General features: G+C 41.2%; 1 protein-coding gene across 4 annotated transcripts in view; it reads right to left on the reverse strand.

Annotated features, from left to right (window-relative positions):
* Positions 1-16241, reverse strand: part of ADAMTSL1 (ADAMTS like 1) — a 479878-nt gene that overhangs the window by 116344 nt on the left and 347293 nt on the right. For all 4 annotated transcript variants that reach the window (XM_081499058.1, XM_081499072.1, XM_081499064.1 and 1 more), the window contains one exon: positions 9814-9941. In XM_081499058.1, the coding sequence (XP_081355184.1) occupies positions 9814-9941 (128 nt within the window). The remainder of the gene's footprint in view (positions 1-9813; positions 9942-16241) is intronic.

A 16241-nucleotide genomic window follows, 5' to 3' on the forward strand; every position in this document is an offset into this window, starting at 1 on the left:
AAGCAGTAATGCTTGTAAAGCTGTTTGCACATGAGGTCTGAAAACATGCTAGCTATCATCAGCATGATCCCTGGTATGATATAGGGAGAAAACACTGAGGAACAGTGTCTGGAACTTTTGATAAACCAAGAAAACACCCAAAAATGACAAGTGTAAAGAAAGAAAGAGGAAAAAACAAGAAAGAGGAGAGGGAACAAATCTTTTAGTGAGAAGGAACTCAGGTGTCTCTATTTTGAAGAACTGTGAGGGTTTCAAGCTAACCAGAAGAAATTATTTTCTCCTAGGGCTTCCCTTGTGGCTCAGCTGATAAAGAATCCTCCTTCAATGCAGGAGATCTGGGTTCGATCTCTGGGTTGGGAAGATCCCCTGGAGAAGGGAAACTCTACCCACTCTGGTATTCTGGCCTGGAGAATATACAGCCCAGGGGTTGCAAAGAGTCAGACATGACTGAGCGACTTTCACTTGGCTTCTCCTGAAACTAGTATTAGTCTCTTGACAGACAGAGTGTCAAGTCACATACTGGAGACCTCAGAAAGTATCTACTTCCAGAGAAATTGTGAAACAATGCCATGTCAGGGTAACTTGCTGGTGCCCTCATGACTCTGTTCAAGAAAACTGTAGTCAGATCCACAAAGGATCCAAATCTTAATTCAAGAGAAAAGTGAATAAGGCAGTGATGCCAAATAACTAAAATATTTGCATACACAGCAGTAATGTGTTACAAGTTTCACATGCTTTCACTATCTTACACTGTATTTTTCCAGATTTAATCAATGCATAATGCCTTGTAATTAGTGAGAATGCCTTAAGGAATGTTAGCCTCTGCTTACACTACAATTATCGTAGGTTTCTCAGAAGGGCCACCAGAGTGAAATCTGTGAAAACTCCCTGAAATAAGAACTCGCAGTTGAAGAACTGAAGAACTCATGAGTCAAAATTTAAGGGACTACAATCAACATGAACCTATGAAAGCTTTTCTCAAAATACCAACACCATCTTGTACATTTGAAATCAGTAATGATGGATCCTGATTGTTAATGTCCAGTTACCATCTCCTGCTGTCCAGAAACTTTTCAGGATCTGGATATATATTTTGTATATAGCAGATCTGGCTACCTGGCAGTTTCAACAAGAGTTGCTTTGTTATGGATAACAGTCATATTAAAATGCATGATATTTTCTTTAGTCTGGGTCTCCTTCCAAGTGCCTTTCACATTAGCTCAGGAATTTTTAACTCCTTCCTGTCCTGCTGTCTCTCTTGCAAGGTCTCCTTCACTTCCACTTCCTGCCTCCTGAATCAGTGTTTGTCATTTCAGTCAACTCCACATCCTTTCTCTTCACCAATTCTCTGATACTTTTTCCCTTCATCTGTAATTTTCCCTCGATTTCATTGCAAAAGCTGTCCTTCTTTGCCATCTAGTTTTCCAGTCTCCAAAAGATAAAGGAAATAAATTTGCAAATGTTAGAATTTTAAGTAAGGGGAGTTTATAGCTGGTAGTAGTGGGTGGAGACTACTGTACTTTATTTGTATATAAGAGATTCATAGGGCTTTTAGGTCTAAAAAAGACCCAAGAGTGCATCTATTTAAAACCCCTCTGTTTACAATAAGGACACAGAGTTATAGTTGTCAATCTGCTCTAGGTTTTGTAATGAGACAAATACCCTAAAATCTTCCCTATTCTATTGTTACAATAAGTTTCCCTTTTAGTAGTAGTGAAAAAAATAAATGTTTCTCTCCCATCCAAATTATTATATAGTTTTACTTAGTGTAATCTAATAAAATAAATTATTATACTTCAGTGACACTCTGACTATGCTGGAAAATGAGGCTGTAATATTTGAGCAGAGAATATAGAAAATGGATGATTGAATCAGAGGGCACTGTAGCCTCCAGGCTATGTTCAGTCCACTCACGTGTTTGGTCTGGCAAGAATTTTTTAAAAATTTGAATTTGTTGGACTCAGTTAAAAAATAAAAAAGGAGAAATTAAAAAAAAAAATGTGTGTGTGTATGTGTGTGTGTGTTTTGATTTGGTTTATATGGAAAAATTGGAAAGTCTACCAACATTAGATTTGTGATTTTCTTTGGCAATAGAAAGATAAAAACGAGCTGTGCCCTTCAGATAGAGTGTAGTACTGTCTATACTCTATACCTTGGAATCTGTGACTATGTTATATTACATGACAAAAGGGAATTAAAGTTGCAGTTGCAATTAAGATTGCTAATGAATGGACATTAAGATAGTGAGATTACCCTAGATTATCTAGGTGGGCCAGTCTAATCATTTGAGCTCCTAAAATTAAAAGAGGGATACTGAAGAGCTTGTTAGAGAGAGGCAATATGAGAAAGACTCAGTCTCCAACTGCTAGCTTTGAGATGGAGGAAGAAGGCCAAAAACGAAGGAACGCAACAGCCTCTAAAACTTGCAAATGACACTCAGTTTACAACCAGCAAGAAATCAGGGATCTCAGTCCTAGGTCACAATGACCTAAATTCTGCCAACAATCCAAATGAACAGGAAAAGAATTTTCTCCTGGAGTTTATAGAAAGGAGTGCACCCCTTTGACACCTTGGTTTTATCCTGGTAAGACTGTACTGGACTTCTGGCCTACAGAATTCTAAAACAAAATATTTGTGTTTTAGGACTCTAAGTTTGTGGTAAATTGTTAGGGCAAAATAAAAGAATAATATGCAGGCCATATACACTGCCTATATTAGCAAAGTTACTACTTCGAAAGAAGTAGTATAAAGAAGATGTATAAATGAGTAATAAGCAGGAGAAAAGATGCTCAACATTGTTAGTCATCAGGAAAATGTAAATTAAAGTCACAATAAATTATCACTTTACATCCATGAGGATGGCTATAATTAAAAAAAATAGACAATAACAGATGTGGTGAGGATGTAGACCCTGGAATCCTTATACTGCTAATGGAAATACAAAATGGTGCAGCTACTTTGAAACACAGTTGACAGTTTTTTAAAAAGTTACACATAAATGTGCCATACAACCCAGCAATTCTACTTTTAGGTCTATACACCCAAGAGAAATGAAAAGATGTCCACACAAAAGCTTGCACATGAATGGTCACTGAAGCACTATTCATGATAGCCAAAAACTGGAAATAACCCCAATGTCCATCAACTAATGAGTGGAAGAAAATGTGGTATATTCATACAATGGAATAGTATTACTCCACCACAAAAAGGAATGCAGCATACATGTCACAACATGGGTGAATCCTGAACACGTTATGCTAAGTCACTAACAAAGGACCATGTAGGACCCCACTTATTCAAAGTATCTGGAATAGGCAGGTCTATGAAGACACAGTACACTAGTAGTTACAGAGGCCTGGAGGAAATGAGGGGATTGGGAAGTGATGGCTAAGAGGTGTGGAATTTATTTTGGGATAGTGAAAATGTTCTAAACATTTGAGTGTGGTGATGAATGTACAACTGTGAATGTACTAACAGCCACTGCGCTGTATACTTTAAATAGTTGACTTGCACAGTATGTGAATTACACTTCAACAGTGTTTTTAAGAAAACAACAATCTTGGTTTGTTGTGATGATGGTTATGCAACTTAAAAAATTTGCTAAAATATCACTGAATTGAATATTTACAATGGGTGGATATTATGGGATGTAAATTATGCCTCCAGAAAAGTGATATGTTTTTAATCTAATTTAACCTTTTCTTGAGGAGTCAGGGTCAACAGTGTGACTACTAATTAATTATCTTGCACAAAGAATAAGAAGGACTTGGTTTTTTTTTTGCCTTTGCGATTCTGTTTAGTTGGTGTGCCTTTGGTATCAATATTGCACGGCCCTTAGGGTTTAAGGGCTTCCCTGATGGCTCAGATGGTAAAGAATTTGCCTGCAATGCAGGAGACCCAGGTTCGATCCCTGGATTGGGAAGATCCCCTGGGGTCTCAAGGGTCGGGCATAACTGAGTGACTAACACTAGGATCTAAGGAAGTCTAGGACTTAGACTGTTCTTACCCACATCCCTAGGCTGCCTGGCTTCCTTTTCCTCCCGTGTTTCAGTCACCATCCCCTAAACATATTTTTTACCAATGCCAGTATGTCAGATTACTACCATTACCTCTACTGACTATTCAATTGAAGTTAACAACTCCCCAGGACACTAAAGCAGCAACTTCTTTTGTATGTTCCACTGCAGAGTCCTAGATGAGGGACCCCATACCCAGGACAGCTGCATGATGCTACAGCCTCTTCAAGGTACAACGCTCCAAGGATATGGTACCCACTACCTATCTCACCACCTATCCTTCCCTCATTCCATTGAACAGATGTGGGAATTGCTTTTTCAGGATGTGAGATGGGCTAGGCTAGATCATTTCCTTGTCTGCTTCCTCTATTCTGCTAGGGAGCAGAGAAAGTTGAATTCTCCTGCTATACTCTCATCCCTTTCATCTGAATTCTACAAAAGCTAGGCTTCCTCAGTGGGCATGCTACACATCTATACATACTGAGGAAAACTTAAGAATCGTGGTTACTCAGTATTGTAACAGGTAATGAGGTCCCTTGATGGCAGCTTGAATGAGTCAATGGCCATTACTCTGATGCTCAGAGCATCACTAGGAACACAGGTAAACTTCTGTGCTTTTCCCTCTGATCTGGTGCACTGGGGCAAATCTTTCATTGCTGGTTGTCGCCACGGTCACAAAGTCCTCTCTGAGCCTAATTCTCTATGAAGCAAAATCCTCCCGTGGTGAACAGAGTTGCTGGATGAAGAATTCAGAAATGCCAATTTGAAATGACTTACATTATGAAAAGCTTACAAAACTGCTTGTCTTTATCGCAGCTACTAAATCATAACGAGGAGGGGGCTGAGAAAGGAGAATTAAAAAAAAACAACCCAACTGCCTTTTATTTTTATTTTCCCAGTGAGGTTTCTGTGATCTCTTTATTAGACACAATATGTGTCAGCTATTCAACTCATAGAAAACCAGAAAAACATGCCAGGAAAGGAGAAATATTTTCTGTCTCTTTCTTCCTGTGAACACGTGGGATGAGCTCATCTGTGTTCTCTCCTTTCAATGAAAGATACGCTCATCCCTCAGCCCCCATCTTCTTCTCATTTTCCATTGATGATGTCAAGCAGGCCTTACAGTATCTCTTTTGTGATCTTATAAAATCAATGACAACCAAAAACGTTTCCCTTATGGCTATGACCTCATCGGTGGGCTACACCTGGATGGGCCTCATCTGCATTGGTAAGCAGAGCTCCCCTCCAGACTGAAACAATTTACCAGGAAACTACTGCTTTCCTTCAAAATGCTGCCTACACCATTCGGATCTGGCAGTTTTCTGAGCAATGCTGGCTGAATGCAGAATCTCACTAGTCAAGACGGCTCTCCAATCTTCATGCCTTGTCTTTGTGCACACCAAAAATTCTCCTTTACCTATGTCTACAAATGCACACAAAGTCATCTGTCCTTCAACATGTTAGGTATGTGACATTTTGGTGACCTTCTTTAACTCCTCCCTAGCTGCTGCTACCCTCCCGTCCCATCTACCTTCTGAGCAGTAAAACATCCAGTGAAGCATCCGGTTGAGTCCAGTTTAGGACAGATAGGAGTTTTGTGCCACTGGGCCTATATGGTTGTGAGTTTCCGGAACCAGGGAGGTAGGTAGGGAGACATTAGGCATCTGCACCCTGAGAGGTACTCGTAAAGTACTCTCAAAACGTCTGGGACTTAAAAGATAAAATCAATACATACTGATGAGTTTAGAGAGAAGCAAAGGGCTCTAAAGACAAGATTTTATAGGCTTAACTACGGCAGAGTAGGAAGGTTTGGTATATCTAAAACTAAATGGTGTTTCTATATTTAAACAAAAACTGTAGAGAGTACCAATGGACCTACCATAAACCTGAGCAGAACTGACAACACACTCAACTCAGAGGATGGGGGAACAGGAATGATCTAATTACAGGCCAGGGAGGGTTCATCAGCTCTCCCTTCCTCTCCCATGTGAAATAGTCCTCGGGTAGCCACCTCCCTTGCTCTGAATACAGGCACTCTCAAACCACTTTTCAGATAGCTAATTCAGCTTTCCCCTTGACATTGAGACATTGAGACACTAGACAGAGGTGCTCTACAAAGGGTTTGTGAGCATTCCAGTCTCTGAAAAGGAATCTCCCCTACTGTAAAAATAACCTGGCTTTTGCTTTATCTTCACAATAATAATAATGAGAGTGAACAAGTATTGAGTGCTTGCTACATGCCAGGCATACTTATAAGCATTTTACATGAATGAAGGCATTTAATCTCCACAAGAACCTTCTGAGTCAAACACTATTATTATCACCATAAGTCAAATAAAGAAACTGAGTCAGACAGTATGAAGAAGCTGCTCAGGAACATGTAGCTTGGACGTGACAGAGTCAAGGATTCAAATCCAGACTGTGAGGCTCTGGAGCCTGCAGGCTTAACTGCCACACTATGCTTGCTTTCCTGAATTACTATGAACAAATTTCCCCGCATCTGGTCAATTCAGGTGCATTAGCAAGACCCAAGTCTTGCTAATGTCAAGGGGATACCTGAGTGCTTTGAGCCTCAGGTAAAAAAATCCTTTTTTTTTTTTTTTGCCTACATTTATACTGAAGTCGAGGTAAAAAACAAAAAACAAAACCCACAACTCTACAATGTCTTTTAAAGCATAGAGGTACTAAGGTTGACCATGAGGGTCTGATCACCAGTGAGTTGGCAGGCTACACAGTCCATGGGGTCCCAAAGAGTTGGACATGACTGAACTGAGCATGAGCACAAAGACAGAGCTGAATTCTCTCCTAATGGGCTTCTCTGGTGGCTCAGATGGTAAGGAATCTGCCTGCAATGAAGGAGACCTGTGTTCGAGCCCTAGTTCAGGAAGATCCCCTGGAGGAGGGAGTGGCAACCTACTCCAGTACTCTTGCCTGGAGAATCCTATGGACAGAGGAGCCTGGCAGGCTACAGTCCATGGAGTTGCAAAGAGTTGCACACGACTGAGCGCCTAACACTTCTAAAGTATTGGTTAGGCCAGAAAGTTTGTTTGGGTTTGAGTTCTGGAAAAACCTAAAGGAACTTTTTGGCCAACCCAATACTTGCAAATTTTCAGTGTGACGATGTACAGTGAAAAACGCATGGATGCAAAGTTGGGCTAATGTTTTACACATTTTAGAATTGATTTCAGGATGTGTTTCATCTTAGAAGAGCTAGAGAAAGAAAGAGAAATATTTATTAGGTGTGAACTATGTGCCTGGCATTGGGCTCAGGGCTTTTTCACTTGTGCAATCCTATTTACCCTCCCAACAATCTTGTAAAATATGATTAATTTCACTCTTATAGATGAGAAGGAAGACTCAGTGAGCTTATACCCTTTGTTCAAGGTCACACAGCTAACGAACAGTAGAACTGTATCCTTTAGAAATGCCTCACATCTCCTCCCCCTGCAAAGTGGTCCCCCCCACCACTTACATGGTATTTGGGTTGTACCTTATACATGGTTATGCAGGATCTTAATGGGTACATGTGAAGGAAACTCTATCTCTTGATTCTAGGTGGTCACGTAGACATGTATTGCCTTCACTAGTCTGTAAGCGTCACAGATCACAAAACTCAGGTCTAACTTACTACGCCACACTGATAATACTTGGCAGAGGATGTGCTCAGAACAGTAGCTGGTGAGTCACTTTAAAACTGTGAGTATAGACATTGACGTCGGGCTGGGTGATAATCCCAGGTAAAGATATAAATACAATCTTAAAGCAACATCTCCATTTTGATCCTTAACTTTCAGAGGGATTGTCTGACAGACTTGCCAGCAGACCTGAACAAACCCCACCACTGAAGACAGAGACACAGCTCCCTAAGCTCTGGGTGTGGTGTCCGTGAACTACTTCATCGCTCAGCTCCTTTCCTCCTTCTTCCCTGGTGCCTCTTTGGCTGCGCTCTCTCTCTCCTGGCTTTGAACATTTTGGCAGCCTCCAATAGCTCCTCTTCAAAGAGCTGAAGACAAGCCTGATGTTACAATTGCTTTGCTTAATTCCAGACAGGTTTCCATGAATCGTATTAAATTCAGGTGAACAAAGGGTATTTAGTCTGTGACAGAGCTGAACCGTATCTGGATAAATATAAACAAGAGAGTTAATCCTGTAAGAGCCACTATTTGCCAGCAGTTGGAAGGGTGTCCGCACTGCCCTGGCCAAGGCAGACTAGGGGGCGGGTAAGGCAGAAGAGAATTAACCAGATGGGTGCCAAGCATCTGGACTCTGTACAAAGAGGGGCATAAAGATTATGACTGGAATACATTAGGAGCAAAGCAAATGTTCTATTCACAAAAAAATAGGCATTAATAATAGTCTGTAATCCACCTCAGGGCCCCTCAGCTGGCCTTACTCTTTGTTGACTTTCATCCTTTCTGCAGAGCGTCCTGCTCAGGGTCCCTTCCCAGATCAGCCTTAGGTCATAGGGGTAGAAACACTGTTGCTAAACAGATATGCAAGGGAGTAGCATGTGTGACTGGAAAACAGTGTGACAACATAATCCCGGCGTGGATGGATGAGGTCAGTGTGGGGTGATGTCGGCTTTTCTAGCAACGATTGAATCATCTCATGGGAGCGGCAATTGAAAAGAATAAATACAAACACATGCAACACACCGCCACAAAGGCTGCATGGCCCAGACCTGAGGAAAGGGAGCCCAGATTGAAAGCATCAGTGGGGAGATGAGGGAACAATGATCTGGGGGTTAGGAGACCTCAGTTCCCTTCTCCCTGCCACCAGCTGAGTGGCTGTGTGACCTCAGGTTGCCTGGTCGCTAAGAACTGTGGGCCCTGGTTCAGTGTTCACCTGGTCTCTAAGGTCTCTTAGTTTTAAAGGCAAGGGTCTGTCCTATGTAAGGAAGGTTTCATAAAAGTGCCTTACTATAAGACCACAACCTTACCAGGAGGAAGGATGGGAGAAGGGATAGTAAGGGAATCTGGGATCAACATATACATACTGTTATGTTTGAAATGGATAACCAACAAGGACCTACTGTATAGCACAGGGAACTCTGCCCAACGTTATGTGGCAGCCTGGAAGGGAGGGGAGTTTGGGGGAGAATGCATAAGTGCAAATGTATGGCTGAGTCCCTTTGCTATTCATCTGAAACTATTACAACACTGTTAATTGGCTATACCTCAACATAAAATAAAAAATTTTAATAAATTAAAAAAGAATCCCAAATTGCAACTAAGGGCGGCATTGCACTCTGAATTGCAATTTTCTAAAGTGGCCATGTATAGAATGGTTTGCCTAAGCTCTATGGATAAAGGTTAAGTACTGGAAGGTGCATTAGAGCAAAAGGTTGAAATAAACAGTCGGATAGAAGAACACTTGTGCTCTAGCCCACAGTCACAGAACTCCAACTACCCAAAGGTCTTAAAGTTTCCTTTGTAATAGGTGGGACGAGAAATGAAAAAATTTGATGACCTTAGATCATGAGTCGTCATGTTCCCCCATAGACTACTTCCTTGTGTATATCTATGCTCACGCTCTTCCCTGCATCTCTGTTATCAAAATTCTACCCCACGTCTAAGACCTCTCAGGTAGAATGAAACTTCACCCTCTTCGGTTATCAAAACTTATTTCATTCATTCTATCTCATATTACATGTTATCTTCATTTAATTACAATTGCAGGTCACAAACTTCCAAAGGGAGGGAATGGATCTCATTTATGTCTGTCTCCCTGACTCCACTTAGCACGCTGTAGGCACCTACTCAGCAGTTTCCGAATTGAACAGGGGTTTTCACATTACCTGCTAATGTGACGGCAATGGAGACAGAGTCATATCCCAAGGCATTTGAGGCATTACAAGTGTAGAAACCCACATCAGCTTCCACAGGTGCCAGGATCTGTAAGGAATCATCTGGCTGCAGAAGAATCCTGGAGCAACAGAAAAGAAATGTAGACCTGGTCAGGTCAGTTGACTCCTTTTTGGCACTGGACATGGGTAAAGGTGGAAGGAACCCCAGGGGATATTAAACAGAACCCTGTTTAACAACAGGCACAAACTAGCCACAATGACACACGGGAAACCAGCCTCTCTTGCCACTTTGTTGAGTGTGATTCTGGAAGTGAGCCCAAATAAGGTGGTTTTGGATTGCTTATGCAGTTTGTTGACTGCTTGGGCTAAATGCTAATAGTTGGAGCAGACAGCACATGGACACTGAAGATACCTAACACATACACTGGGGGGGGTGAGAGGAGACGTTAGAATGAACGGTGCAGATGGATCTGGGGAAGGCTTCAGGAAAAGACAGAGTTATAAAGGAAGAGTTATTAATGCTCTGGATGGTGGAAAGTAGGCAGAGCTTCCAGATATGGAGAAAGGCATCTGTTAAGGCTTGAATGTGGGAGAGAGGAAGTCAGAAATTGACTGCTGGCGAGAGGATGCTGAAGGAAACTGTATGTGTGACTATGTCTCAATTCTATTGTCTTCATTAGTCTGTAAATATTACTGGGCACAAAAATTAGATCTTATGTATTGCTTCATTTCCCACAATTCTTGGCAGAGGACCCTCTGTAGAGAAGATGCCAGAAGAATGAAGGCAAAGCCTGCCCTTCAGGGTCATGGTAGAGATCATTCTAGAATAATCACCATGGAGTTCATATACTTTGCTTTACCTCAAAGGAATTATCAGAATCAAAGGGTGAGTACATACCATGAGCTTCCAAATCCACACCTGTCTCAATCTATTTTTTTCTTTTCTAGATGGATGCCATTTCTAAGAAGTACCTTTTATGGTAGTTAAGCAGATAAATGACTAATGATGACTTTAAGCTGATGTCATGGTGAGGCTGATGATAACTGGAGTGTGTATGTGGAGGTGGGAATCTAGAAGAGTTGGGGGAGGACTGGATGGGAACTTTAGAGATCCGGTGCCGGACCTGACTGGGCCTTAGGTCAAGACATCATTCAACAGCATGGAAATGAGTTAGCGGTGGCTTTGCAGTTCCTGGAGTCAGTCACTTCCATCTCTGTGATTCTTTCCACCTCCTTATTAATTTCCAAAGCCTCCAAGAGCTGTTCCCCTCATATGTTGGCATCCATCCATGGGAGTCAAGCAGGTAAGGGGTTGCTTTTCAGGCAAGGCAGAAAATAAGATTTAATGATAAAATTAAGACTAGGAATCAGATCTCCTGTCCCACTGGCAGTCTCCTACCACACACTTCTTTTTCTTCACTATGTCTCTGCTGGGGCCTCTCTAGGCTCTATTGGTATGTATAGTTTGGCATCATCTCTAGTCAGCTCTTAATTATTCTGAGGTGGGTGACTAGTCTGGCAATGAATCAGGCCTTCTCAAATCTGTTCTTGGCCTTGGACCTACTGCGCTGCTTTTTCTTACCTCCTGTTGGAGGAAAGGCAGGAAAGAGGAAAATCAAGGCTTGCATCAATCCTTCTCCAATCTCACTATGTATGGGCAGTTCTGGTAACAATGAGGAAGGAAACTGAAAACCTTAGCTAAAGGGAAATTTCTGGATGATTGTGTTTGATTCAGTGCCATTTTAGACCATCACCGCTATTACAGGAACAGTCTGGCTTCCATGGCATTGAAGGAGAGCTGAAACTTTGTGATGGATGACAGAGAGGCTACGAGACACTGTGATTGAACTCATCCACTCATTCATTCACTCATCCACCCAAGTTAGGTGTTTTCTCTCAAAATCAACAATTATACTCGAATTGGTTAGTTTATTTCAAAGAGATAATAAGAGAAAGATGATTGTATAATTGGCGTATGCTTGCTAAGCCATACAATATTTTAGGTATATATCTTTTTTTTTTTTTTAAGTAGGAATCTTAATAGATGCGGCATGGTATTATTGCTTAATCTTTTCACATATTCAGGCTGTTTTAGATTAAAAAAATGAAACACTGACTTGATGATTTAAATTTTTATGATCTCCCAGGAATATGGATGCCTCCAAACCAATTTCCAAACAGGAATAATCAAAGCAGGCTTAACAAACTGATCACTTAAGATGACTGAACTTGCTATTGTTGTTCAGTTGCTATGTCCTGTCCAACTCTTTGCAATCCCATGGACTGCAGCATGCCACTCTTCTCTGTCCTCTGCTATCTCCCAAACTCAGTGGATCATTATTCAGTTTTACCATCCTCAAAAGGCAGGGATGAAGATTTGCTAAATTCCCAAATCTGTTGGGATAGTTGCTTCTCTATCAGAGTTCTATCAGAAGGGGTTCTTGAAGAGAATATTTAGAGGAGGAGATTAGAAGATAGGTCTTCTGAATTTGATTTTGTTTCTAAGATTTATGTAGCTACCATTGGCAATCCCTTTATTTTTCTACATTTCAGCATATAAATTTCTAAAACCCAGTTGAAGTATGTTTTCCTATCCAGCAGAAGGAACTGTTAAAATGAGGTATATAAGGAAGCTGCAGACCTCCTCTTGGTATATCCAGTGACCCTTCCATTGATAATGTTTCACACTGCAATAGAGAATTAAAACCGAAGAAGGACAAGGGATGAAAAGATTGTGAGGAAGGAAGTGAGAGGGGTTCATGATACTGGCCAATTTCCCCCACCCTCCCATCCCCCAGGTAATTTATTAGCTTCTATATTCAGATCATTTTGTTTCTTCCCATAGAACTACTGTACCTGCCTGATTTCATGCAGAGAGTGTAAACTCCACTCTCACATTAGGCCTGACCCAACTTACTCTTTTTAAGTGGAGGTAAGCTTCTATAACTGTATCAGTTCCTCCAGACTACTGAGTGAGCCATGATGCTTCCTGACTGTATGAGCCTGGAAAAGAACTCCCACAAAGTTCGTGAAGAGAAGTGAGGAGATCCATCACACTGCGTACAAAGCCATAAGGGTCTGAACTAAGATGGGAATAATGGGAATGGAAAAAAAAAAGAGACTCTAGATCTGAATATTTGGCATTCATATAGTCTTCTATTTCATAGACTGAATACAAAGATAAAGAAACTAAAGTATTTGCCATCATAAAGCAGTCTTAAATGTTGTCTTAAAACAAAATCTACACGGGATGAATCTGAATTTCTTGTTTATTGCGTATACTTAGAAACTGCTTGTAGTCATAAAATTGAACTCTTTAGCTCAAGGAGGTACAGTTATTTGGCGTCAAAGTCAGGATCTGAAATAAGAGTTTCTTGGCCCAGTACTTTTTTTCAATCGCGTCTTTAATATGCCCATAAAATTGGTAGATGGGAGTTTGGAGGCTGCCACTAGGGGGAGCAATACTTCTGGAGAGGGCTCCCCTGCAGGACTCTCTAGGAAATGTGACAAGGCAAAGAAAAGGGCTTGCTGGAGATTGAGGTTTACTTTAATCTATTTAGTCTGGCATCTAGAGAGAGAGAGAGGCTCCTGGGGAAAAAAAATCATTTTCTTTGTATTTCAGGCATCTACTCTATTAATTTAACTTAATTTGTTGGTAGCTGATTTCTGTCAGCTTGTATTTAGGTTTCAGATTTGACAGACCTGTTTTAGAATGTACAGGCACAGAAACATAGTGTTGCTTTCCAAACAAAACCAGAAAGATTTCTCTGGGGTTTTTTTTTGGAATTTATGGAATTAGAGGACGAGGGGACATGGAATAGGGCATAATTAAGACCTACATAGCAAATGGCGCTGTGGTCATATTAGGTATATTACTACTCATTGCTTTCCTTCCACACCTACATTCCCTTTTGGTTTACTGGGCTAAAACTTATTGCTTAATTTCTTTGCCCATTATTTTTAGCTAGGAAATGAAAGAGCAGTCTTGCTTTTTTTGGTGACCTTTACTTGTAAAGGTGACAGCTTGCCTTCTCAAACCTTCTACAAATTAAAGACCACCTAAGAGAGTACAAATAATTGTTTCAGTTACACAAGCCTTCATTGTCCAAATGAGTAGGTTATGGACAAAGTGCTCCTGGGTCAGTCCTACCAAGCACACGCTGCTTGAGGTGGAGTTCTCTCCTCTGCATTTGCAAGGAGGTTTCTCTGAGTGTCTTGAGGAAAGGTCTAGAAATCTTGTGCATGGGGTGGTATCACGATGCCTTCAAAATCCTTGGCTCAGTGGGGACACCACTGTGTGTAACTGCCCACTTCTCAAAGTCATGTCTGCAACCAACCATGTGAAACTGCAGTGGAGGGAAAGGATTCCCAACTACAGTCAAGAGACGTGGACTCAGGTGGTAGTCTTGGGAAGTGTTTCAGCTCTGTGAGCCTCTATGTTCCTCCTGCATATTGACCTGAATACCTCAGAGAGATCTTGTGAGGATCAAATGAAGGAGTGAGCTTACAGTTTCTGAAGCACTATTTCTAAGAAGTAGTTTCTCACTATTTTCTAAGTAAAAAGGCATCAGCTTAAGCATCAGATACATCTAATAAATTAGTAATTTTTAATGGCACAGGTAGGGGTAATCTACATTTCCATCTTGAAATTCCTCTTTGGAATTTCCAGTTGTCTGAGGAAAATTTCAAGCTCTAGACACAGAAATACTCATTTGCTACACGGACCATGATGTACTATCTCAAGACTCTCATCCTAACAAATCATTCTTAAACCCATTTTCTCAACTAGAACTTGGAAATTATAGGTACATCTTTTCTCTTTAGAATAGTGTCTTCATCTTTTCAAACTTTTCTGTCCCACATTCTAGCACAAACTTATCTTTCCATTTAATATGGCCTCGTTGACTCTCCTTGTCATTAGTTTTGAACAGTGTTCATTTTCTTCCTCCTCCTGTTGATTCTTTCAAATTCTCCCCATCCCTAAAGAAAGAGCTCTAGTTCAACCTCTGTGTTTCCACAGTCCACAAGAATCCCTTCTTTTCTTGACGTTACAGAGTTGTTTTACTTTGTACTATGAAACCCTTTCACTCTACCACATCTCATTCCTTCAGTTAGATTGTAAAGAAATACCTCAATACATATACATATTGGAATATTGTTCAGCCATAAAAAGGAATGTGTTTGACTCAGTTCTAGTGAGGTGGATGAACCCAGAACCTATTATACAGAATGAAGCAGGTCAGAAAGAGAAAGAAAAATATCATATATTAATGCATATATATGGAATCTAGAAAGATGGTATTGATAAACCTACCTGTAGGGCAGCAATGGAGATGGAGACATAGAGAATAGACTTGTAGACACAGGGTAAAATGGAGAGGATGGGATGAATTGAGAGTAGCATTGAAACATACACATTACCATATGTAAAATTAGATAGCCAGTGGAAATTTACTGTATGATGTAGGGAGATCTAATCTGGTGTTCTGTGACAACCTAGAAGGGTTGGATGGGGTGGGAGGTGGGAGGGAGGTTCAAGAGGAAGAGGACATACATATACCTATGGCTGATGCATGTTAATATATGGTAGAAACCAACACAATATCATAAAGCAATTATCCTGCAATTAAAAATAAATAAAAAAATATTTCAAGGACTCCTTTTTATAGTTCTCACTTCAGTATTCAGTGTAGTGCTGACAGGCTAAATAAATGGGGATTCCCGGCTGGTAAAGAATCTGCCTGGCAATGCAGGAGATACAAGAGACCTGGGTATGATCCCTAGTCGAGAAGATCCCCTGGGGTAGAAAATGGCAACCCACTCTAGTATTCTTGCCTAGAAAATTCAACGGACAGAAGAGCCTGGCATGCTACAGTCCATGGGCTTGCAAAGAGTCTAACAGGACTGAGCATGCACGCACAATGAATGGGTACTTAATATACACATGTTTGTGCTGTGCTGAGTCGCTCAGCCATGTCTGACTCTTTGCAACCCCGTGGACTGTAGCCCACCAGGCTCCTCTGTCTACGGGGATTCTCCAGGCAATAATACTGGCGTGGGTTGCTATGCTCTCCTCCAGGGGATCTTCCCAATCCAGGGATCGAACCCAGGTCTCCCTCATGGCAGGCGGATTCGTTAGTATCTGAGCCACCAGGGAAGCCAAAACACTTATTTAGTGACCTTCCAAGCAGTGGAGCTGAAAATGATCATTTTGACAATATAGCGCAGTGGATAAGAGCACAGACTCCAGAGCCACAGGGACTGGGCCCCAGCCCCCAGTTGTCCCACTAGTAGCTCTGTAGCCTAGCACAAGTAATTTACTTCTGAGTGGCAAAGTTTTCTCACCCACAGAATGAGGAGCATTACTGCACCAACTGAGGGGTGTTGTGAATATTCTATGTTGAGTCCAGGTATTTCAA

Source organism: Giraffa tippelskirchi, chromosome 1 (genome assembly GCF_054371585.1).
Source record: "Giraffa tippelskirchi isolate mGirTip1 chromosome 1, T2T-mGirTip1v1.2.pri, whole genome shotgun sequence".
In the NCBI taxonomy this organism is placed as follows: Eukaryota; Metazoa; Chordata; class Mammalia; order Artiodactyla; family Giraffidae; genus Giraffa; species Giraffa tippelskirchi.